The sequence below is a fragment of the Macrobrachium nipponense genome, chromosome 3 (assembly GCF_015104395.2).
Source record: "Macrobrachium nipponense isolate FS-2020 chromosome 3, ASM1510439v2, whole genome shotgun sequence".
NCBI lineage: Eukaryota > Metazoa > Arthropoda > Malacostraca > Decapoda > Palaemonidae > Macrobrachium > Macrobrachium nipponense.
This window is the reverse complement of record NC_087202.1, coordinates 99,576,149-99,603,621: the sequence shown is the minus strand read 5'-3', so window position 1 is coordinate 99,603,621 and position 27,473 is coordinate 99,576,149. Positions and strand designations below refer to the sequence as shown.

General features: G+C 37.0%; 1 protein-coding gene across 4 annotated transcripts in view; it reads right to left on the bottom strand.

The window, feature by feature from the left end:
• The window catches only part of LOC135221916 (protein bric-a-brac 1-like), a 149,375-nt gene that overhangs the window by 38,586 nt on the left and 83,316 nt on the right, over positions 1 to 27,473 (bottom strand). The window contains exon 1 of one of the 4 annotated variants that reach the window (XM_064259937.1): positions 13,042 to 15,762. The exons of the other annotated variants lie outside the window; for them this stretch is intronic. Within the exon in view, the coding sequence (XP_064116007.1) occupies positions 13,042 to 13,939 (898 nt within the window). The 5' untranslated portion in view covers positions 13,940 to 15,762. Of the gene's footprint in view, positions 1 to 13,041; positions 15,763 to 27,473 lie in introns of those variants that run through there. 4 annotated transcript variants of the gene reach the window in all.

Below are 27,473 nucleotides of genomic sequence, written 5' to 3'. Positions count from 1 at the left end.
GCCTGGTAGGAATATCTTGAACAGTGCAATAAAGAGGAGCATAAATAATCCCCCAAAAGCCAGTTTTAATCAATACCCATATTAATAGTAAAATATGATACAGATTCTGAACTGCGTCCCATTCCGTAAGCCTATTAGGGAGATTAGTTTCTTATTTGGGTAAGTCTTTATTTAGAAAACAGTAGCAAAGTCGGACTTGTGTTAATCTTTGAGAGGTAACTCCAAATCCATTTGGGCATTGCATAAGGTCTGGTAAGTTGAGAGCTTAATAATATACAGTGACTAAGAATAAAACTTCTCATATTACGTCGTGTGTGTGTGTGTATATATATATATATATATATATATATTTATATATATATATATATAGATATATATATATATTTATATATACACATATATAGACAGACACATAAATAAATTATTATATTTTATATATATACATACATATAATCTTTTTCAACATACAAGAGACAAAGACCTCCTGTGAAACTCCACTTCTCAAGTAGCTGCTTCCTGTGCTTCATTTTTTGCAATTCTTTCAACTCTTTTGGTAGCCACAAGAGCCTTGATGACCATCACCTAGTATTACCCAAGGGATTGTACTCAAAATATATCAAAAGGTCACTCCAACCCACTTTCACCATTATCTAAGCTACATGGAGCTTCCGTAATTTTCGCTTACTAGGGGAGTAAGCCCCCAAACTAATTTATTATTGTTGTTTGGGGGGGAGGGGAGGTAAGAATACCTAAAAAGTCTGAAAAGGTGTTCGCGTTGAGTTAAAGATATAGGAATTTTGGGATGGGATATTTATGATTTATTTCTTAGATCGAAAATACAAAAAATAATGTGCATGTTAAACAGAAAAGAAAAATTATTTCCATTAAACTATACCGTATGTTTAAAATTTTCGTTGGTGAAAGAACGGGCTAATTGTTATAGATTCTAGCACGTTTTAATTTAATAGATGTAATGAAATTAAATATATATTTGTTTAGTTATTTTTGTTTCCACTTATAACTGAGAATATATGAACGTATTTAACCTGTGTCCTTTTTATTTGATCCTTGTTGTTAGTTTGAGTAGTACTACTTGTGAGTATTAATGACGAAGATCGCTTCACGGTAAGTTTAATGTTTCCAACTTATGTGTCAGGAGAACATCTTGCACGCAAGCCGAATAAGCTGGAGGTGCATCACGCCTTGCTCTTATTGTATCATTTCTAACTATCCTGCCATAATAATCCTCATAATCTTGAAGCTTTATACTTAAAGCAACATCACCTTCTCAACATTGTTTAAAGATTTTTGTATGATTAGCAAAACACACCGTTCTAGACTTCTGTAAGTAATCTTACTTTCGTAAGCCAACTCAAATTAACTCAGCGTGCCTATAGTCCGATTTGTCTACTTAAATCTTTCAATAAATTCCAACTCCAGAGAATGAGCACCATTCTACCTAAATATCAGCAACCTTTTCTTGATTTGGCATATTTCATTCCTTTGTGTAAACGTTCTGCTCATTACTTCTGTTTTTCACAAATTCAGTTGAGCAAGCGCTGCAAATCTTTTGGCGTTTTGCTGAATAAAAATGCTCCAACTTCATATCCTCAGTATTGTGTCATCGTTGCGCTAATTTCAGCCTTCTCTTCTATCTCCACTTACTGAAATCACTACAAAATTCAAATTAAACGAGATATATATAGTATATATATATATATGTATGGATATATATATATATATATATATATATATATATATATATATATATATATCATACATACTATATATATACATATATATATATCTCGTTTAATTTGAATTTTGTAGTGATTTCAGTAAGTGGAGATAAGAAGAGGAAGGCTGAAATATATATATATATAATATATATATATATATATATATATATATATATATATATATGTATGTTATTTATAAATGTGTCTATGTTCTTTCACAGACTGATGATGCATAGAGGATTCATGTGCGAAACGTTATGTTTCTTTGGAATAAACTTTTAATTTTTATTTATTCTTTGTATCATGGACATCCCCTGAGGGTTTTATAATAAATATATATATATATATATATATATATATATATATATATATATATATATATATATATATATATACATATATATATATATATATATATATATATATATATATATATATACATACATATATACATACATATTATATATAATATATATATATATATATATATATATATATATATATATATATATATATATATCGAGCTACAATGTCCTTTAATATCTAATTCGCTCTACCTCGGAATTAATTATATTTTCATATATGCTTAACCGAAGGGGAATTTTTTCCTCGATAATAGATTTACCTGTACTTGGGCGCGAACGCAGGTACATTCAAATCCAGGCTCGTCACTGAAGCTCTACCACCCCATCACTGACGAGCCTGGATTTGAATGTACCTGCGTTCGCGCCCAAGTACAGGGAAATCTATTATCGAGGAAAAAATTCCCCTTCGGTTAAGCATATATGAAAATATATTAATTCCGAGGTAGAGCGAATTAGATATTAAAGGACATTGTAGCTCGATATATGTATATGAATCACGGTAATGTGATATGACATATATATATATATATATATATATATATATATATATATATATATATAATATATATATATATATAAAATCCACGTAAGAAGGTGAGTCCCGGTTTTCACTCACCTTCTTTAGGTGGATTTCATGATATTCTCAAGTACATTGGGGAGTGTGTGTGCGTGCGCGCGCGTGTGCAATCGACTCAGTCACTTTTTATTCAGATGTATGTCGTATTCATTACCCAAATTGTCCTCTTCAGAACTTTTCGATTTCTTCAGATTTTGGAAACTTTTGTCATTACAAAGCCGAGGACCAAACGAAGATAAATGAAGCTAAACTGATGCCCGGCCTTAGTAACGATAATTACCTAGCCGGGCAATATCTGTATAACTTCATCTGTCTTCATTTGGGCCTATGCTTTGTACTGACAAGCATTTCCAAAATCTGAAGAAATCGAGACGTTAAGAGGTCAATGTGGCTAAGAAATACTACATAAGTATCTGGTAAAACGTGATCACAGATTACATACACAAACATTATATATATATATATATATATATATATATATATATATATATATATATATATATATATATATATATATATATTATATATATATATATATATATATATATATATATATATATATATAGAAGAGAAGAAGAATAGAGAAAGAGAGAGACGCGAGAGAGAGAGAGAGAGAGAGAGAGAGAGAGAGAGAGGAGCGAATCCTACTAATCATTTTTTAATCAGATACATTTGTAATTGTAATAGTCAAAATGCCCAGTTAACTTCTCCAAATCTTCGTGCTTTTATGGATATGCTTGTCACTACAAAGCCTAGAGATCGAAGTGCAAGAAATATGAAAAAATTATGGTGTCCGGTGGCGGGAAACGAACCCGTGTACCATAATCTGTTCGTGGTCACATTTCCGACCTGACTACGAGAGGGATACAAGTCTATGGCCAATTGCTTCCATATACCTGTCGTTTTCAGATATATTTATCAGGGTGGAATAGACCCATCTCACCATCATCGCCAAGTGACTATCATTTTTATTGCTTTTTAGATTTTTAGGCTGAAATATGTGTAGAATATACCAGAGATCAAAATTTCTTCATATTTTTCCATTGGACCTTAAGGCTTTGTAGTGACAAGCAAATCCAAACAAGAGCAAAGAATTCGGAAGTAAATATGGCATCGTCGCTATTATAATTACATATGTATCTGGTAACAAGTAACTGGTAGATTAATATATATATTATATATATATATATATATATATATATATATATATATATATATGTGTGTGTGTGTGTGTGTGTGTGTGTGTGTGTGTGTGTGGTGTGTGTGTGTGTGTGTGACCAGTAGATTCTTATATATTTCAGCCTAAAAAATACAACAAAAACTATTGCCCACTTGGCTACGCAATAGTGAGGATGGGTACATTCTAACTAACAAATCTCTGAAAACAAGTATACTTACGTACAAGAGAAAATAGACATTTTTCCTTTTCATGGTCATGTCGGCAACGTGACCTCGTTCTGATTATGACACACGGGTTCGTTTCCAGCATTCGGACATGACAAATTATTTATATTTCTTGCACTAGGATCTTAAGGCTTGTAGTGACAAGCGTATCCAAAAAAGCAGGAAGAATTTCACTGTACCCTGGGCAGAAATTATAATTCACTATAACCTACAAGGGATGCCCTATCTGATCGAACCAATCACGCACTCGGACATCATGGAAGTCTATCGGCCCTTCTGCCTGAAGGCCACCAAAGACAGCCCCAATTTCCTTAAGCCCCTTTTGCAGTTGTTTCTGTGGGCCTAAAGGAAGCACAAAATCAATGTGCTCTGTGGTGGCTACCTGGAAAGCAACACAAGGAAGACCTCCCCTCAGCTCAGCTGTAGGATCCCTGGTACCGAGGCCGCAGAAACACTCCCTACAATTGAACTCGGCTGTTTTCCTGTGCAGATACTTGTCACCGAGAAACCGCAACAAAGGCAAACGACGAGAAAAATTGACGTTCCCAACCAAAGTTAAAGTATGGGGATACATGGGCTGAGCAGGTGTGTATGGAACGAGAAGGAAGTGGAACACGTACAGGAATGAAATTTTAACTAACTTTACTTTCTCATTTCCTAGAGTAACCAAAAGAATTATTAGTGCCAAATTATTCCCGTTGTTTGAAATTACAGCATCAGTGAAATAGTATGCCACTGCTGTAAAGTACTACTGAGTAATTAATACACATTGATTATTTCTATAATTTTGTTAAGGAATCAATAAAGTCTAGTCCTGCATTTAAGAAACATTGTCCCTGAGTGGCTCGTTAACTGTCTTTTTATTTACTTTGAGGGCAGTCTCTGTACGAACTTTAAATCTATATGTATGCTTTTATTGTATTACTTTTGTCTATGTAAAAGCAGGTCATCCCTACTACGAGTATTGCTATTATATTAGTGACAGTATTTGATAGCAGTTTTAGTCTAGAAAAAAAAGTGCGTTGCTGCAAGTGAATTACAGCGGTATAAAGCACTTGTCTGTACACATTATTGCCAATATTTGTATACCAGACGTAGCGCTGCATTTTTACGATGTGCTGGTTAAGGATGATGCCTGAGCGAATAACTGCATGCCTGATTAACCCTCCTGTCCAGAGGGGGTTAGACTGAGACTTTTAGTTAGACTGAGACTTTTAATACACTTCTATATTTCTGTGTCAGTTATCACTGCATTTCACTTGTGTAAATGAGAATCCGATTCAAATGGTAGGGTATTGTAACCTACGTGTATTTTGAGCCAATGTTAATGTTCTTTCCTTCTAAAAGGATAATATATATTGCTACTTTTGTTTTTAATAGACGTTGCCTTTGGGCCTTTTAAGGTCAAGTATCGTCGTTGTGCGTTAGGCCTACACGTGGAGTCGTAGTTTACCTTGCCGCCTGAGAAGAGAAGAAGAGAGAGAGCAGGAGAGAGAGAGAGAGAGAGAGAGAGAAAGAGAGAAGAGAGCGTTGGAGTTTACCTTGCGCCTGAGAGAGAGAGAGAGAGAGAGATATACACACAAACACACACACCTACCCTCTCTCCTTATCATTTCTCATGTTTTATTTCTTAACGTTTTGTCAAAATGCTCACTGAATAAAAGATGAAAAAAGATAAACAAGACGCTAAATACATCGCTCCCAGTCCAAGCTATTGCGCACTTAGCACTAGTACATATTCAAAATTTGTTAATTAAAGTGAGTTTAAATTCCTCTTTTTTTCCGGTATTTATACTGTATAAGAAATAGTGTATCCATATTTTTTAAAACATTATTTGTCATGTATCACCACTAATGGTCATCATAAGAGGTACTGGGGAGCAAAAACATGGGCATAAGCAGGTTTACTAATGCCCAATTAGCACTATGTACATGATCATAAACTGTTCATTTATGTTAATTTCAAATATTACTTATTCCGATTTATACTTGAATGGGGCCACATCACATCGAGCTGAATTCGAAAATGGACACTCCACTGACATCTTACATTGAATGTAATCCTACAAACCTCTTTCAGTTACGAAAACTAAAAAATTCTGAAGTTTTGTCCATCTATTTTACCTTGAAGCACATAAACAGGTTCACCTGAATACGTGTAAATCTTCTATTTAAAATTAGCAAAGGCTTCAAGCAGTTACGTTTCTGGTGAAATATGGAACTCCAACTTGACAACCACAATTCAAATACTTTAACGGCTAACATGTAACCTACAACGAACATTCTGAAAATGTATGTGCTCATATCTACACGAATTAATTCTTCGTTCTCGGAACGAAGAACAAGCCATACGTTTCGAACAAAGTTTTGCACAACCTGTACGGTTTTATCAATACGTGCGAAGGCAGCCTATGGGATGACATGGTTGTATATACGAAAATTTATTTCATGAAAAGTATTATGAGCTGAGAGAGAGAGAGAGAGAGAGAGAGAGAGAGAGAGAGAGAGAGAGAGAGCGTCTGTACTGCTTTCTATAAATTACTTAATTATTCACATGAAGATACTCGTAAGCAAAGAAACCAGGAAACACTTTGTTTTATGTTCTCTTAAAATTTGTCAAACTAACCTACAAGAAACTATGTACAATATAACAACGTATCATGCATGGTAAGAATCCGAACAGCTATTAACAGAGTGGCCAACTGAATTTATTTATGTAACAACTTTGAGAGCGTTTCGGCCTTTTAAAAAAAGGCTTGATTCCTAATGAACTATATTGTGTCAGCTCAATTCTGATCTGACAATATGAGACATTAGAAATGACCGATTTTTATATTTTTCCATGCTGACGAAACCGAGTGGAAGGGAACCACTTCGCGAGAGCCCATGAAGCAGCAGGGCAGCAATGGTAAAAAATTTTCAGTAATCTTTCTAACGAGACTGGTGTCCCGAGTCATTTTTGTTGTTGAACACACATCTTGTAGTGAAATCTTCTCTAATGAGTAACTTCTTAGTACATAGTAATTCCCCGATGTAGTTATCTGTAAGCACTTCTATTTTCTAACGCTACCCGAGCAACGTATCACCCCTGATGGATGGCTTTTCTAGTAATAAATAGACTGGAAAAGGTATGTATAATATTACTGCCAATTATAGAGGGCTTTCTCCTATACGCATAGCGTCTGGGTTGCCAGTTGCTGTAATTTTTTAATTTTTTGCACAATAAAGTGCTTCTCTTTTTTTTACCAGAGACCACCCATTATTTGTAGTGAATGAACGTATGCAATTTGAGACATTTGCCTCACCGGCTGGGTATTGGGATTCCCGTGGTTTAATGAGAGAACTGTACTTAGGAGTTTCTTTCTTATACTTCGCTTTTTATCAACTGTTGCAATTTTTTATTCTGTATGTATTCCAGGCATAAATTACAATATGCAAGATTTTTCCACTCGAAAATTTTTCATGGCGCTTCCGCGTTGCACTTGAGCATTCACGAACATAGGCCCACATTCACACGACTATTGCCGCCATTAATAGTCAAAAACGTGCGGCTCTTCCTATTCGTTTGTATACAAGAATGCATTGTTGGTTTTGCTTTTCCGCTCTACATTTTCTAATACACTTTACTTCAAAAATAAAAATGTTTAACTGCTTTCAACACCTCGTCTTGTATAACACACACAGTCGAGACCTTTTACACTGCCTCTCTATTAATTCTATCATAACCTTTCTCTACGACTAAGTATATATATTTAATAATGCTCTTTGCTTTCAAACTTGTCACATACCTGTTTCATAACAAACATTCGATCCAATGAGCCTCTTCTTAGTCTAATCCCATGCTATTCTGCTGGTATCACTCTTGACATTCCCATTACTTTCTCCAACAAAATCTTACAATACTTCTTTCCTATGGAAAACTGCCCCATTCACCACCTATTCCTTCAGGATATTTCCCTTGTCCATACATACTTTACGCTGCCTATACTCTGTTTTTTTTTCCATCTGTCCATCTGCCTGTGGTGTTTTTGCATGGTAACACTGCGTCCCGAGCTTTAAATAGTTACGTTGTGTAAGTTTTAGGTAAATAAAAGGATATCTGGGTGTACATTTGCAACTGAAAAGTGTTTGAATAAATTACTGTATGCGAATTACACCGTTAATATTCGAAATATTGTTATTATTGTTGAATGTAAGCTGAATGTAACTATCTAAAGGCCGGGACGCAATGTTACCATACGCAAACACCACAGGCGGATGGACAGATGGAAAAAAACAGAGTATAGTCAGCCACTCAGTCGCAATACCGCCTATGGACCACAAAAGCTAAGTGGTTTTGCATTCTTCGGCCTATTAGCCGCCCTACAAGTTCCTCCTCAACAGTCACCTCCACAATCATTCATATACAATGTCCTAGAATTGAGGTTCCGTTTCCTTCCAACTCCCTCTCTGTACTTGCCTTCTTTTTATTCTTCTATTCTTAATTACCCTATCCATCTTTTAGACTTACATAAAATTGCATCTCTAATAATCTCTCTTCATTCAATAAATCTTTCATTTTTTATTCCAGTACTTATTCCGTTACTTATTGTTTTCATTCCCTCCTCTTCTCCCATACCCAAAACATAACCCCACTGTCGCCAAGACCCAGTCACAAGATTTTCCAACGTCTCACTTCCAGCTTTTATCCAAGATTCTTCAGTTCTAGCTCAAACTTTAGTTAGACATTTTCCAATTTTATGCTCTTCTCACATCTTTTGATCAATTTCACTCTACTATACTGATGGTCAAGCTGGAATTTATACATATCTCGACAGCATAAAGAGATAAAATTAGCTTCCAATCCTTCATGTTCTCATCAATACATCTATGTCCTCAATATTTTTGCTTTTCTGTGCATACATCAGTGGAAAGCGTATCCCAGCGATCTAGTCCCCTTGCAAACAATTCCACAAGTCTTTCATTCTTCTATACTCGAGGCAACTCCATTCTGTCACATATCTATATATTTACATCAGCTAGCACAGCCACTCCCCCACATTCTCCAATCCTAAGTTGGCACAGATTCTGATTTTTCCAAAGATACTTCTTTAGCCTCCAGCTTTTCCATTCCAGGACCACACACACTCACAAATACAGCCTTTCTCTCTGCTGCAACAAATTCTACTCATTACTTGCAAATACACACACACATATATTTGTTTTAGAGAAAAGTTTGTGTACGTGTTCCAACTCTTCCCAAATGGCTTAAACTAACCAGGTGCAAATGTGACATCATATGCAGCTTTTCATAGGGAAACTGACTGCGATGCATAACATCTGTAAACGTCGTCAACTACCGGACAAAATTTCAATTTAATGATTTCCTGACTCGCCACTGTGACATGACGTGACGTGGGGAGGACTGTGAATGAAGACAGCAAATTCTGCATGAAAATAAACTTGACCTACTAAAGACATGGACTTCAAAAACATTTGCACTATATTACCCTTTTGTGACTGCAAATCTTGGCATTTTCTAAACCATTATTCAAATGGAAACTGACAGATAATGAGTGAGGTTGTTTTATTACTTTCAATTTACGGTTTTTTTTTAATTCCTTCAAACAACTTGAGAGAGCTTGGCAACTGCAGTGGGCATCTGGCCCCAAAATATGTCCTTTTCTATTAAAATTTTATCATTTTTGTTATTTCAAAAGGTCTCGAAGAATCAAAAGATAAAATATGCTTAAAAATTTTCCGAAGTCAAATTTTCACCCTCACTTGATCCTGTGTTTAGATCTATTATGCATAAGTTAGCTGTAAGCCAGACAACAAACACTACTCAAATCATCGGTAATAATGATACCGGGTAACTCTGGGCATTCTGGAAACATATATATTTCCAAACCTTTATAATCTCTCTTAATCTCTCATCCAAGGAGGATACTAGATGAGCGATGAAGAGAGATTGTAAAGATCAGGAAACAGCAGTATGGATTCATGAGTTGAAGAGGAACGGTGGATGCCATCTTCATAGTAAGACAGCTGCAGGGAAAGAGACAGGAGAGAAACCACGAGCTCTATTGTGCATTTATAGACCTGAAGAAAGCATACGACACAATCCCAAGAGAAGTGATGCTTTGGTGTTTGAGGAAGAAGACAGTCCCAGAAAAGTTAGTTAGGCTGGTCGAGATGATATATCAAAGAACGAGCACGAAAGTAATAACAGCAGTTGGGGAAACAGAAAGCTTTGAAGTTAGTGTTGGATTACACCAGGGGTCAGCATGAATGAAGATCTGTGGGAGTTGTTGTATGCCGATGATCTGGTGGGTGATTACTGCTGAAAATGAGAAACTACAGAGATGGGTTGGAGAATAGCAAGAGTTTTTAGAGAGGGTTGGCTTAAAGGTGAATGTGAAAAAAAAAACGGAGGTTTTGCTGAGCAGTATGGAAGATAGAGGCAGAAAAGTAATGCAAGAAAGAAGCAGCTCGATTATAAAAAGGTGGAAAAGTTTAATTACTTAGGATCTACTTTAAGCCGAGAGGACGTATGTGAGGCTGAAGTTGACAGTAGGATGGAAGCTGTATGGGGGAAGTAGAGAGGCAGCTGGAGTAATATGTGATAAGAAAATGCCAATCAAGCTAAAAGTCAAGATCTTTAGCACAGTGATAAGACCAGTGTTAACGTATGGATCAGAAACATGGGCTTTAAGAAAAAAAGAGGAAGTATAAGTTGATAGAACAGAGATGAGAATGCTGAGGTGGATTATGGGAATATCGCTGCTTGAGAGATTGGAAAATGACGAAATAGGAAGGGCAGGCTTAGTAAAGATTACAGAGTTAATAAGGTGGCATGGGCATGTGTTGAAGTTGGTGATGAGGATGAGGAGGGAGTGAAGAGAGCTTGGAAGGAACATGTTAGAGGAAGAAGATCGAGAGGGAGACAGAGAATTAGATGGCGAGATAAAGTGAAGGAAGATTAAGATATGGAGAGAAGAGGTTTGATGGAGGATGATGCCTTTGATAGAAGGCAGTGGAGAAGGCGCATCAGGCAACCGACCCCTTAATTAATGTAGGAATATTGCTGCTGGGAAAGAATATATTATATATATATATATATATATATATATAATTAAATATCTTATTATATATATGTGTGTGTGTGTGTGTGTGTGTGTCTGTGTGGATATTATATGTATGTATATACGTATACCATACATACAAACATACATACATACACACACACACACACACACACATATATATTATATATATATATATATATATTATATTATATATACTTTATAGATATATATATGAAGATATATATCAACAAATATCGTTTAATATAAGAATCAATATACCACAGCCACGGATGTTCAAACTCATTGTTTCTAAACGTCACGATTTGAATCCTGCCGGCGCAGAAGCACTAATTACAATTAAACTTACCTTGGTGTCAGTCATTCCCAAGGTATAGTAACTTAAATTTAAACGATGTTTGTGATTACGAAGTCGCGCAGGTATAACTGACAATCATTTATATATATATATATATATATATATATATATATTATATATATATATATTATATATATGAGATGCTCGTTACCGAAAATTTTGGCCGATAGAAACGAAGAACGATACTTTTCAGTAAGCTCTTCTGGATATTTCCATTACATTGGCTATCAGATTTCTGCTCTCTTGCTGTGCAGATTGTTTTTACAAATGTGGTATTGGTCACTATATGCTTATAAAACAAAAATTAGCACAGTCAGTGTTTGGAGGCTTGAATTTTTATCCTCTATCAAATAGAAAATAACCATTTTTAAGTCATGAATATGCCTCCATATATTCATTGCTAATAGTTACTACTAAATTTCATAGATGGACTTAGTTATTGAGTATATCCTGGTAGCTAAATATATGCAGTTACAATATATATTACACACACACACACACACACATATATAGTATATATATATATATTATGATATATCTATATATATATATATATATATTAGTATCATATATATATATATATTATAACACAAATTACTGTCAATTCTATATATATATATATATATATATATATGATATATATATATATATATATATATATGATTAGCGATTAATGATTCAAACACATACACACACACACACACATCCTAGAAAAATGTTCCACAATGCCTCTTAACTTCTAGTCAAACCTAGTACAGCAATAAACACAAGGAATCCAGAGAAAGTATAACTTCCAAACCCTCGAAAGTTTCCCCAAAATAAGAATGAGCACAAATCCATTCTTCAATGAATTAGGAAGCTAAACTCCCAGTTAAAATGGAAAATCGGTATATATTTCAACACTTTCCCTAATACATCTATTCTGAAAAGTCTCATATCACGTAAATTTTTAGTTTGGGACAAGTCAAGTCAAGCCAGACGTCTTTAGAATGATTTTGTTACCTTTTCGCAATCAGTGTAATAAACTACTTAATACGTGGACAAAAAAGTTCTTTAATCCTGAACGAATGATGAAGCGAACATGAAAGTAAAGTACTAATTAAGATGCACATATCAGTAAAATAGCCCCAGTATAGTCTTGTGTTTAATTTATCTGTAAGGTTACCAATAACTTGCATAGCATACTGTGTACTTATTTATGACATTTAAGAATATATATTGTAGTGTTAGTATAGTAGTTATACTACAACATATTGTTTTGACCGCGAATAATTTGTCTCTTGAAATACATTCTCTCGTGGTATTGCAGGTACCCGCTTTATCATGAATTATCAAGTTAACATATTTTTCAGTTTATATGGATTAACATCATTTCCAGTCATTCCCCCAACAAGAAAGGCCACACAAACCAGATATTACACGTGTCAGGAGACATTCAAGGAAGCATTTTCAAGGAACAGAGCAAATTTTCTGGATAAAAAGCAGTGAATAGTTATGAATCACTGGACCTCACCTCTTGTTTCAGAGTCGCTCGAACACTCTGGATTGATGGGAGGCAGAAGCTGGCTGACAATTTCGCTTTCTTCTGGACTCAGCTCGCAAGCACTCACCGAAACAGAGGGAAGGTTTGCAGTGGCAGGCGACGCGACAACTGCCGTTCTTCCGCTCGCTACGGCACTCTGAACTACCGAACAGGAGTAAGAAGTAGCGGCATTGTTCTCCAAAGATCCCGAAGACGTTGACGGTAATTGAGGATATGCCAACGCCCAAGACTGCGACGGAGGTGCAGTGGAAGATGGATGGTTGGTGTACAGGGGATGATGGCTGGTCACAGCGTGACTGTTGCTGACCTTGTCACTGCCGCTGTTTGCCTGACCCTGCGTCCCGTCAGGGGGCTTGGGAAAAAGCATCCTCTTGGCTGCTCCTATGTTATGAGGATACACTAACGCAGCAGCAGCTGCTGCCGCTGCTGCGGACGGATATGGATGATGGTGATGGTGCTGAGGCTGGGAGGAAAAATGCTGAGGCGCTGGACGTATGGATCCTACCACAGAACCACCATAAAAAGGCCTCGTGGTGGGACGAGTGTGGTCCAAAATATCCTGGTACCTCTCCGGGTGGTGGTGCTGGATGTGTTTCCTCATGTTAGTAGTGTTGGTGTAGGCGCCAACGAACGAGCACAAGTGGCAAATGTAGTGGCAGTTGTCCATCATGCCAAAGTACCGCCAGACCCTCGAAGTCCTGCGGGTGGAGCCCACCAGGGGCGCCGCCACACCTGACATCTCCATGGCACTCGTGGCTACCTGGTCACCTGTATCCACTGTGTTCATCCCTCCTCTAGCCATATGTGGGGCCCCTCCCATGGCGTCTGTAGAAACCGGAGGATGGGCATGGAGTCCTTCGTTATCCATAATGGAACTTTTGTACTGTTAGGATGCGGTCTTAAAACCAGAAAATTAAATCAAAAGTCTACTATGACCTCAACACTGAAAATTCAAATTGAAAGTCCACTATGGACTCAAAGGTAAAGTGGAATTAAAAGTCCACAGTGAACTAATAATCAATAAGTGGAATTAAATGTCCACTGTGAAACTCATCACATGAGAGAAACTATTTGTTAAAAATCTTATTTTTCAGAGCACCTTATAAACACTGCACAATTTCACTTTATTTTCAAATTCAGAATAACACTTGAAATGCCTCACGAAATGAACCAAATTTCGAATCAAAGTTGTCACAGAACGAGCGATCTTTTACACTCTTCCTACGATCACATGGGCACTTCGTGACGCTCCAATTTCTAACTTGTTTTCAAGATCCATTTTTCCTATCACTGGCACATCACGTTTCAATCACAAAGGCATGGAAGAACAATAGTGCACGAGTTCAAAAGACACTTGTTCCTTATACACTAATATTTGGAGAATATCTTTTTCCAATATCATTCAGCAAGGTTTGTACAAAGGATGAGGCGCAAAGCTCATTCCAATCCTTATCCTTTTTCTTTCCCAAGAAACAGAGAACTACTCTAATGTCGTTGATGTTCGTCCAAGAGAACCACAACGCGACAATTCCTGGACAATCAACGCAACGTTTTGGCACTTGGGGGAGGAAATGTAGAGAAAAACAAAACTAAGGAGTAGCTTGTTACGTTCGCTCAGCACATGCTTCCCTGTCGGAACTCCTTTTACGTTTGAACACTTGCAATGCGTCGAGTCGCGCCGGATCGGTTACCGACATATATATATATATTTGTACTATCGGGTGAGGACTTCAGGGTTAAAACTCGCTCTTCCAGAGATCAGTCAAACTTTCAGATCAACAGCTGATATCAGGAAGGCACCGACTTTCAGTTATTTCAGGAAAAAAAAAATGATCGATTCAAATTTCATTTCTGTGACTAAAGAGCTAATAAGTACACTTAACAGCGGCCAGCCGGTCATAGAAAATGAATTATTGCCTCGTCATCCAAGGATCTCATAATCAAGAGGTTGAGATGTGACAGAACTTGAGGAGGCCTAAGAAGTAAGTGGTGGCACTAACGGCTTTACGTCGCAGACGATAGTAGTTGTTGTATAATACTGTTAGTAATTAAGGAGGCGTTGGAGCATCGGAACTGGTGGTAGTTGTAGTGGTTGTGATAATGGTGATGATGGCGGTGTAGGAGGAGGAGGAGGAGGAGGAGGAGAGGGGTGGAAGTGGTCGGCACCAGTGTAGAAGAGCGAGTGAGGCTGGTCCTCTGATACCCCAACCCCTGATATCTGATATCGACCGATACTGAGTTTGCTGCTCCTGCTGCTGCTGCTGCTGCTGCACCCACAAGCCTACCTCCGGCCACGGATTCGACTTCGGGTAGCTCGAACGCCTTCTTCCTTCTTCCTCACACAAGGACCTCTGCCGTGCTCTCTCTCGCCTCGCGGGATCCTCAAACGCCGGGCACGGGGTTGTTGGTCGCCTGCAGAATGAAATTTTGGGAATCCTTGATGAAATTTTCGAGCGACGCTGGGAAGTTGCTCGGATCCCGCACCATATCTTCAAACCGTCGGCAAAGGTTCTAGGCAGAAAATATGTACTGTGGGAAAGCGAGGTGGCAGTGGAGAAGAACAGATGAGGATGCCGTGCAATACGGTGCCATCCCACGTCGGGCGGAAAGGTCGACCGTCCTGAGACCCGCGGCAGGGCCAGACATCCCTAAGGGTCGGCAGAGCTTGAGAAGTGTTGCGGCGGTATCTGATGGTGGTAGTTGATAATGGAGCTGCTGGTGATGCTCGCTCAGTTGTACGATAAGAGAGAGAGAGAGAGAGAGAGAGAGAGAGAGAGAGATAAGAGCTGAAAGAAAAAGATAACCAGCACTGGGATTATGGGAAACATTGACTTGAATTTTAAAAATCTGACTCTTTCTGTGAGATCAACAAAGCTTACACGAACAAGCTTCCTTGATGTAGGCACCCGAAGAGAAACGTTCAAGGAATAATATTTCTTAAAGCAGAAGGAAACAGGAGAGAAAAAACAACCAACGACTCCGCCCGTGAAAAACTCATACAATGAATGAATTTCGATAAGACTAATGAATGAAGCGAGGATGTGAATGATACCTGATTAGACGTGACAACCATTGATATCCCAAACGGGTTTATAAATCATTGTCTGATACAACTGATACTCAAGTGAGTGAGATTACAAAAAGATTGTGATTTTAATTTTCTTCATTGTAAATGTAGTATCTTGAGTGGTTTAAACCTTATCCTAGGTTGTAGATAGCACAAAACACAGGTAAGTCTCTTTGTAATCAGTTGTAAACAGACCAATGAAAAACAGCAGAAAATTTTCTACTGCCCTGACGTTTTACCTGTAGTCAGAGGGACCGTTCTTGAAATAAATAATAACGGAGATGTCACTAAAATATATAAATTTCTTAAACCGTTTATTGAAACCAAGTTCACACAAAAGTAATAGCGTTACAGGGATAAAAGACTATTCTAATTTCCTATTCAAATTCAACTGCTGTATTATCCCTTTTTTTACAGCTAACTCGCTAAATTTTCGTAGGACGTCAAACAACTAAAATTAAAGTATTTAATCCGAAGGAATAACGAAAATGTCAAATTTACAACATTCTGTTTCTAACGAGCTGAAATCTTCCCTTAAAGTTACTTTTGTTTCATATGTTGATTATGATCTGCAGGACCCTATGTTTACTTAAAGGTACACGTAGGACAGGTACCTTCGTACTTGGAATAATTCAGTGTATAACAATTTCACATAAGATGCACTCAACATTTTCTAAATGAGGACCACTTTTCAAGCTTTTCATCTGGATTAATACGCCATTTTCCAATGGCTTTTTTCTCATATTTCTAACCAATAGGAAAATCAATGAAGAAGTAAGTGTGTGTGTGTTTTGTTTTTTTCCCCTGACACACCTTACTATTCACCTTTCCGCAAGAGATAATTCCAGTAATAGTTAAAGTGAGGCCTCGCACATCACTTCAACCCCACACTTAGAAAATCAAACTTTTTCATAAGCCTTCTTGAAGCTGAAATAATTGTGTAATGGCAAGGTTTCCATTACCTCACTGCAACACCAATAAATTTGGTGCACAACCTTCTTAAAAGCTTCAGAAAAAATATTTTTTCACAGCAGAAACAGAGTCCTTAATCTTCTTATTAAGGTCTCTTTTACAGCATCAATTCTTCTAGTTCTTGATATTCCAGCACAAATTCTTTAGTTTCCTGAAATGTGTCTTCTACGGGATTGAGATTAATGAAAATGACTATTACGAATATCATCACTTTTGAATTCTGTGCCAGCGATATCTCTGACTAATGGGAAAAAATCAAATTCACAGCCTCATGTGAAGATTAAAGCAGACTTTTCTAAATCCCCACTGGCAAGCACAGGGGGGGGGGGGGGTTAGGATATAGGAATTAGGCCAAGCGCTAGGACTTATGAGATCATTCAGCGCTAAAACTGAAGTTGACAGTAAAAAGGTTTGAAAGGTGCAACAGGAGGAAAACCTCAAAGCAGTTTCACTATGAAACAATTGTTAGGAGAGGGTGGATCGCAAGATGGAAGAAAGAGAATATAACCGGATGTACAGCAAAAGGAGTGAAGGGTTGCAGCTAGGAGCCGAAGGGATAATGACAAGCACTCCAAGTAATGCCTACAGTGCATCGTGTGAAGTGCACTGACGACACTAGGCCCCCTGGGGAGATTCTTGGGCCTAGGGTACATCAAAACAGAACTCCAGTTTCACTCTCGAGCATTATCTGAATATCATCTGATTATGTCAGGAAGTAGAGCACACTGTCTACAATGGTCATGATTAACTGAATGATGAATATTCAAATTTCCAAGACAATTAAAAAATTTTTAATATATTAATCTTGCCCTGTAAACTCTGCAAACCTTATGAAGTGTTACTTGAGGTACTTGGAGCCGAAGAGTTTGAAATTCTTAAACAATAAGAAAGTAGAGCGATCACGTCAACCTTCTACTAAATATCCCATCTCCATTACAGAAACAACAATGTACCCGCGATCCCCTAAAACTGAAGATATCATTATTTTGTTCTATCTCTGCTAAACCCCAAGATACTACGTACACACATGCGCCCATGCATATAATATATGTGTGTATGTGTGCACCTAAACTTGATGTATACGTAAAGGAGGTTTTTTCAACTCGATAGACAGAGATATCAATAAATCCCGTACCGAGATGGACTTTTATTGAGGTGGTGATGCCAACTAGCGTAATATCAAAAGTATGTTTCGTTATCACTCACTTAACTAATTCTGGTTCTTTGAAGATCCCGCGGTTCAAATCTCACGATATCGAGTATCGCCTACTTTATCTTCCTCTGGCCCACCTACCCCACCCTAGCGCCTCGGGTATTTTCTTCCAGGACTACCTGCCCTAACTTCCGACCTTTGGGGCATTTGGACTATAAGAGTACACGAGTTCACGTCAAGCATCATCTGATATCAAGGCAGCGTGGCATTCTAATATCGTTGTCACTTTTAGGCGCTGTTATCAATGTAATCAGTCTTTTCTTTCAGCCGGCCTTATGGGAAGGTCTCAGAGAGAGAGAGAGAGAGAGAGAGAGAGAGAGAGAGAGAGAGAGATTAGCGCGCAAATCCTCATATTTATTACATTCAAAGTCTCAACCTAGTCCCTGCCTCTCGAAATTCCAAAAAGTGCTCTTTTTCTCTATTTTCTCTTCACATCGCTTTCATAGAACTAAATACCTACAATAATTGGAGTTCCCAGAATCTCTCTCTCTCTCTCTCTCTCTCTCTCTCCGCGAGTAGTTTTATCAATCAACGATACCGATTCCCGCTATCTGGGCGCCACTCCAGATCAAAATGTACTCGAGAGGATGCGATAAAACAGCCCAGTATAATCGGGGGATGGAAGGGGGAGGAGAGGCCCCTCACAACTAGACAGTCTTCCACCTACATCACAAGGCACTACTCTCCAGGTGAAAAGAGTTGTTCGTTATCAGCACTTCTCTAAATAACAAACAAAGGATTATTATTACGAGTTTACTTTTCTTTTTTTCTAGATCCAGAACGACAAAGCCCATTTTTTCGAGATTTCACGCTCGACGAAAATATCTAATATCTACACTAAAATATGAGAGCCAAAATAACACATTAAATTTCTCTACAAAGAGCAAAATAAAAATCCATTTATACAGCAATAAACTCGATAAATGCATTTCATGCCAAAGAGATAATTACATTACTCAATCAAGTAGCACTACAATGTATTCGGTTTCAATAAAACCAATTACGCGTGAGTTGAAATCACCACCGGTTCTTAATCAAAGTTAATAATAAAAAAATACGTGGATGTTGCCAACTTCCTTAACTGTCACACAAAAAAAAAAAAATACCGAATCTTTGATACACAGCTGCACAAAAAGTTCATTTTCCGCTACCATAGCGTTTGGTGGTTCATGTTGAGTAGAGTAATTTCCTAAGGGTAGGTCTCCTACTGAATCGTTAGTTTTATATCGATAAAAAAAATAAAGATATTTCTTGTCATATTATGAACTAGCAGACAGTCTCTCTCTCTCTCTCTCTCTCTCTCTCTCTCTCTCTCTCTCTCTCTCTCTCTCTCTCTCTCCAGTTCGTCATGACTTCATAACTCGAACTTCCTTGTAATTTTCCTTTTATACTGGCAAATCTAATATAAAATAAGCCTTTAAAAGCCAGTTAAATCGACTATTTTTGTTTTGATTTCCAAAGGAATCTTGAGAGTGAATCTTGGCATACGTAGTTTGAATGCAAACCCGGTCCCGAGAATCTCTACAACAATTCCTATGGGAAATGACGCCTGTTGATTAGGGTTAAAAATAATTAAAAGCTCCTGATTACTTTCATCCTGAATTACTTGGAGATCATTTCTTTTATAATTTACCCAACTGCTGTGTGCATTTCACAAGAATTTGTTGCCAAACTTTTCACCATAATTAATCACATTAAACAAGCTGCAAGATCGTCCCATACTTTACTTCGTAACCTCAGATTATCAAAGTTTTTTTTTTTCTTTTTAATTCTAATTCACGGCGTTATTAGGTTTAACTTTGGAATCAGCAGGTACCTGTTATTTCTTGTAATGTCGTCTAAGCACCCTGACATTTGAAATTACCTTTAGTTATATTCGTGTATACATTCCAAGACTAAATATTTCATGGTAATGCTGTCTAGGTACACCATAAAATTTAAGCATTTTCTCTTCCCTAATTCGACTCCACGCATGTCAGATGGCACCCACAATCTTACAGGTACAAATTAATTGATTAATAATAACATATTTATTTAGCTACTCTGATATTTGGTCACTTTAAAAACTTTTGCGTGGCCTCACCACCTTTTCCTTAGTATGGAGTAATAAAAACGTTTCAAGTAATTTCAGCGGTCAACCAACTTTTACCAAAGTAGAGATCGCGTTGTTCATGTTCTAAATTCATTTGCTGGCACCACATCTGATGCCACTACAAGGAACAATATAGACTCGATAAATTAAATAATGGACATATTAATATTCACTAAAGACTGCTAGATTTTACTGGGATACCACCACAGAACGACGACAGCTAGTTATACTTTACTCCAAAAGCTCTTTAATAGACAAGAATACATATCTATATTGATGGGTCCAATTGCAAGTAATTTGTATATGATTTTTTTTAGAAACTGAATATTAAGCAGGTCTGCTGATGGCATCTGCTCTGCTTGAGGCAGAATATCTTAGTAAGTTCTTTGACGAATTAAATCTTTATCCCATCAACAACGCTCCCTTTAGAAATGGCAAATGAAGGAAATTACCCTATTTCTAATTTAGTACTATACATTAGCAGTAATGAGTTTTTCATCAGTGTGTGTACAGAAAGCTACCAACAATTCAGCCGACGTACATTTTCATTTTAGCCAAAACCATAAAGCAAAGAAATCAATTTTCACATATACAAGATTTTACAAGAAGCGAAGTCTTACTGGAAACGGGCTCATTTCCGATGGCCCGTCACTAACGCTATTGAAATGCTAATGTCTCCAAAGGTATTGAGGATAAATTAAAAATTCTTTCGGGAGATGAAACCTTACATTTTTAAATTTCATCCCATATAAGAGTTATTTTTAAAATATCATAAATTCACATCTAAACGTTTTGAATATTACATTCCTGGCTGCTCAGCACAGCCCGGCCCTAACGGTATTCAAATCCAGTCTCTAAAAAAAAAAAGAAAATTTCATCCCATATAAGATTTATTTTTCAAATATCATAAATTCACATTTAAATTATGTTAACCCTTTGATGTTTTAACTTGAAACCTCGCGGGTTATCGCATTTAGGGCGCCCTACTGGTAAGTGCTTGCCATGTATAACCCTGACTATACTGATGATGAAAAAAATCTGACAAGGGTAATTGATGAGATATCAAAATATCATGATTATGTATTAGGAAATACATTTAGACCAGCAACAAGGGTTTTTCATGATAACAGCAACAGAGAAACATAAGAAAAAAACTTACTTGTAGCGTGTATATGTATGTATGTAAGTGTGTATAAATATAAAAATATAAATTTTTATATATATATATATATATTATATATATATATATATGAGAGATGAGAGAGAGTAGAGACGAGAGATAGAGAGAGAGAGAGAGAGAGAGAGAGAGAGAGAGAGAGAGAGAGAGACCGCATTTATGTGAGGACCAGGAAAGCAGTTTTGAGAGGGCCATGCTGTTATTGCCTCAAAAAAAAAATTGAAAAAAAAATAAAATAAAAAGTCAGTGCATGTCTGCTGGATATTATAAGGGGGGCATGTCAGGATAAACTCGTTCTATGCCGTGCCTGTGTCCATTTGATCAAGATCCTACGCTAACAAGTCATCCTCTTTTCACTCCTTCCAATCTCCTCCACCTCCAAGAGATAAATCAGACAGTAACTAAAAATTTATGGACGATTACATTTGCAAACAAAACAAAACTATATAAAAATTGTAGGATAAAAATAATAAATAACGTATTCCCCGCCATCAAGGATGCTCTCCAACCTCGAAGTTGCACCTCCTTTTGACTAAAAAATTTTGAAAACAATGATTGAATGAAAAAGCTCCAAGGTTGATTGCTTTGCTTTGACTGGTGTGCTCAACTCATTCGACTGTCTCGCCGTAGTGATTTTTGTCATTTTTTCCAATTCATTATTTTCAAAAATGCTTCTATATTTTTTCCCAATTCACTAATTTTAATATTAAATAAGCTTTCCTGACGGTGAATACCATCCAAAGGATGACATTCGCTACTATAGTAGATTCACATCAGCCGTGCATCTAATGTCTAGACCAGTCCCTAACGATGCTCCTGATTGGCTGTTGATAAACCAATGACAGGCCTGGAAACTCTCAGTCTCTCGAGATTGTTCATATAGGGAGGATGTGTGTTCCATCTCTCCTGAGGACTACTTTTGAGAGACTTATCCTTCAGGAGAGGTGGAACATACATCCCGCCCATGTGAACTCTCGAGAGAAACTGAGTTTCCAGCCCTGCGATTGGCTTATCACATCAAATGCACGGTTGATGTAAATCTACTATAGCTAGCCAACGATGGTGGCGATTCTGGAGAAGGAAGCCCCTAAAAATGGCGACAACAAGTTTCATGGCCAACCACCAACCTACGAAGGCTTGCAGAGGATCTTGGACAAATTGGCAGAGTTGATATGGAGAACCCGAGCACTGACTACAGCTGTCTCCCAGAGGTCTCGAAGTTTGCTGAAGGAGCTCGACAAATACAAAGTAGAATTGTCGATTTTTTTGTTTGAGTAACCCCGACAGTTTCTTCAGACCCTCCACCCCCTTGTGTATAACGTAGTTATGCCCCCCATGTGTATAACGTATGTATGTCTATGCATTTATGTATATACATATATATAATGTATGTATGTATAACTGAATCACAAATATATGGAACGTAATGAATGTATAAATAAAGGCAAATACCACAAAGTAAAAGTGAAATAATGGCTTGGTTGCTAGGCCTTTCTACACACCACTCCGTTATTTCACTTTTCCTTTGTGGCATTTGCCTTTTATGTGTGTGTGTGTGTGTGTGTGTGTGTGTGTGTGTGTGTGTGTGTATAAACAGATAAGAGCAAGGTAAAGTAATACAGATCATAAAATTACCATGATCAACTATAAGAATGAAAGAGAAAAATTAAAATGCGAATTTCTGTGATTTTACGTTGAAAAAAAATTAATTTGTTTAAACTTTCACACTATTACAATGCTGCATACATTTTCTCAATGTTAAATATATGTAATATCATACTTAATCATTTTATCTTTGTGGAGTCTGAGAAATAAAGTTACATCTGAATTTTGCCATAAACTCTAGTACTAAAGAACATAATTCTAACTGAACCTATAAATGCAAGAAAGTATAGTGGGGAAATAAGATAGGGGAAATAAGATCAATTTTACTTAAAATAAGTTTTAAAATGCGCATGTGAATCTCTCACTGTGACTATAATAATAATAATAATAAGCGTTTCCGCATAACCTTAGCTCATCTAACACGGCATCATTCCTTCCAAAAGTTGCGTATATATAACATACTCCTAAATCCAAAGTGCAACCGCAACATTCCTTTCTGGAAAAGGCATTACAAGTCTGAATGTCGGGAGTCAAGAGCAAACTACGACGACATGTGGTCCTGCTCTTACCTGGTGGCAAGGAGAGGTTCACCATGGCAAGCATCTTGTTGTGTCCCTCTTTCAGCACTATCCTGTTCTCCTCTTCCTTCGCTATCTCTAGCTCCACTGGGTGCTTGTTACGCATGTGTTTAAGCATGTTCGAAGTCGAGTTACTGGTGGGGTCCCAAAACATGGTGTGACCGCAAATGGTACACACAGTCCGGCGCCTCTCCTCAGAGTCGAACTCGAAGTAGAGCCACACGACGGATGCTCGGCGAGGGCGACGCAGATAATGCTGGCGACCTCCCGCAAAGGGGTCATGGTGCTTCTCCTGTTCTCTAGGTTGAGTCTCTTTGTTTGGCTTTGGTGAAGCCAGTTTTGGCATTGCTTAACACCTCAGTTACGGAATTCACTACACTTATCAAAAGTGTCCCAGCAAAACGTTGGCAACAGTTATTTTGTACCAACTAGTTCACAAAAACTACCCATTAAAATTGTGATGATGTGCAAATCATGAATTTCCGTGATGCTGGGTTAGCATTTCAAAAAGTGAAAAACATCGGAATCACTACATTTCCAATTGTACTGCAAAAGTGCAACACATATTCATAAATTAGATACTACATTCAACAAACTTGAGAGAAAGACACGTTTTGCCAAAATGTGCATTCAATGATTCCACTCACTTCATACCATCATCAGTTCTACTGTACTTCAATTACCTACCAAAAATTTCCAAATTACATTTCAGTTCCATTAATATAACTGTTACTCCATCTGGCATTACATCCTAACAACTGTAAAAAAAATCATCTTTGTAAACAAATTGCTTGAAACACAAATGTTACTCAGAAAACAAGGCAGTGAATAAAAATGAGAGGATATTCTTATCTACCAGAACAACGGCCATTTCACACTAAAGTACGCTCACAATCCATAGAGAGGTAAACCTGGGACAGATTTAAGCCCTCTGAACAGTTCAGCAACAAATTCATTGGTACAGATCTTAGGTCCTTTGAACAGGTCAGCAACACATTCATTGGGACAGATCTTAGGTCCTTTGAACAGGTCAGCCACAAGTTCATAGAGCTACACCTGGGACCGATCTTATGTCCTTTAAGGAGATCACACACACAAAACAAATGAACTCAATCTTGGTTCTGACCAAGACCCAACTAATGAATTTATCAGTAACCCATCATAAAACACCTACAAGAACTTAAGACTGAAATATACTACATTGTGACAGCTTGTGCAGCTCTACTGACTGATCCCATAAATGCAAAACCTCAAGAAGAAACCTCTTCCATCAGCCATTACTTCACAAAACAGAGAAGGAATCCAGTTACGAAGGTTCTTGGGCAACAATTCCCTGTCCCAATGTATCCCATGTAGTGGGATACACAATCCTCTTATAGCTAATTTATACCGTATACAAATTTTCCACATCAATGATCAATTCCTTGTAGAAAGGCTTCTTAGCATAGAATTTCTAATCTAGATACTAACCCAGTAATCTCCTGTACTTTCATATTCACACTAGCCAAAAAACCATTTATAACAATCTATAAACATTTTCAAGTGATTTGCATTTTTCACAGGTATACAAATCAGAGCCTTTTATATAGGAAAATCCCTCAGCATGAGATGGAAGACAGTTGTTGAACTTTGTAACAAGGTCGTTAGCTAAAGGGTGAAACACCCTTGACTAAACTATCCTCATAAAATAATCTTTTCCTTCAACCTCACTGACAAAGCAGGATAGTTGAGGTGAGGGAAAGATAAAAGGCTCTAGTCAGTATAACTACGTCTTTTACACTGGAAACTTTCTCTTTAGGTAAGAAGTCATCCCTGGCAACTGACTGGAGTTGGATCCCAAACAAATATGTCATAATTCCAGTCAAGATTGTGAACAAGGGATGCAATGACACCTGTAACCTCCTACCAGGCCCATTTATAACTTATTAATGTATATATATATATATAATATATATAGATATAATATATATATAAACATACAAATACATACATACATACTTATATATGTATACATATGTACTGTATATACACATACACGAAACTGATTTATCCATATTCATATCTAAGCATGGGAAATAATGGCATAGTTTCTAGAAATAAAAAATAAAAAGGAAATGCACTATACCAATGTAAGTACATGTAACAAAGGAATAATTTAGTGTTGGGATACAACATCAAGAATAAGGAAAATAATTGGTCTTAAATCACCGTCAGGGAAAAAAAAAAAGAGAATAATCTTTAGTATAAAAAGAATGATCCATCGAAAAATACAATTCTGAAATGCAGCGAATAAGCCTGCCACACAATCTCTAGAAAAAAAATAATGATCCGCCAGACAACATAAGCAATACAAAAAATATATAATTAATCCACCTAACAGTCAGAAATACAAAGAATAATTGGTATCGAAAGGAGAATAATCTATCACACAACAACATCATAACCTCTGCGAACGACCTATCTCAAAAGACACTGCCAGACGTAAAAAGATAGTCTATTTCGCACCAAAACGCCGGAAATAAACAAAAATAATCGTCTTTCAAAAACAATGTTATGAATAATTATATCAGCCCATCGCACAAAACAATGTCTGGACTAAATAGAAAACCCCATCACAACACATGTCAAGACTAAAGGCATAAACCCTATCATAACACTGTCAGGACTACAGGGAAAACCTTACCACAACAATCCCAGGACTAAAGGAAAAAACCTTACCACAACACAATCTCAGGACTAAAGGAAAAAAAAAACTTAAAAAACCTTCCAACACAATCTTAGGTCAATACCAATCTAGGACTAAACCACCAACACAATCTCAGGAAAAAAAACCTTACCTTCCCAAAAAAAAAAAACTTAACCACGACCAAATCTCAGGACTAAAGGAAAAACCCTTACCACTACACAATCTCCGGACTACAAGGAAAAACCTTACCACAACACAATCTCCGGACTACAAGGAAAAACCTTACCACAACACAATCTCCGGACTAACAAGGAAAAACCTTACCACAACACAATCTCAGGACTACAAGGAAAAACCTTACCACAACACAATCTCAGGACTAAAGGAAAACACCTTACCACAACACAATGCCAGGACTAAAGGGAAAAACCTTATAATATAACAAATCCCTGGACTAAAGGTTGGACTAAAGGAAAAAACCTTACCACAACACAATCCCAAGGCTAAAGGGAAAAACTCAATCACATCATAATGTTCGGACTAAATGGAAAAACATTATTACATGTCACGACTAAATGGAAAAAAACGCTTATCGTGACAAAATCCCAGAACTAAAGAAAAAAAACCCTATCACAACACAATAACACGACTAACGGGCAAAAACCCACAACACGATGTCAAGCCTATAGGGAAGATCTTATTACAACAAAATATCAGACTAAATGAAAAAACCCTTTTACATAACAATACCAGGACTAAAGGAAAAACCCTATCACGACACTATGTTAGGACTAATCATAATCCATATGACAACACATCAGGAATACAGGCCAAAATTCATCACAGAACACATTGTCAGGAAAACAGAATAGTCAGCCAATCTCACCAAACGTGACAATATTACAGATAATAATCCACATAAGCCACAATATGAGGAATACATAGAATACAGCATCCCAAAACACAATGGAAGGAATAAAGACAATACAATCTGACTCACAATAAAATGTAT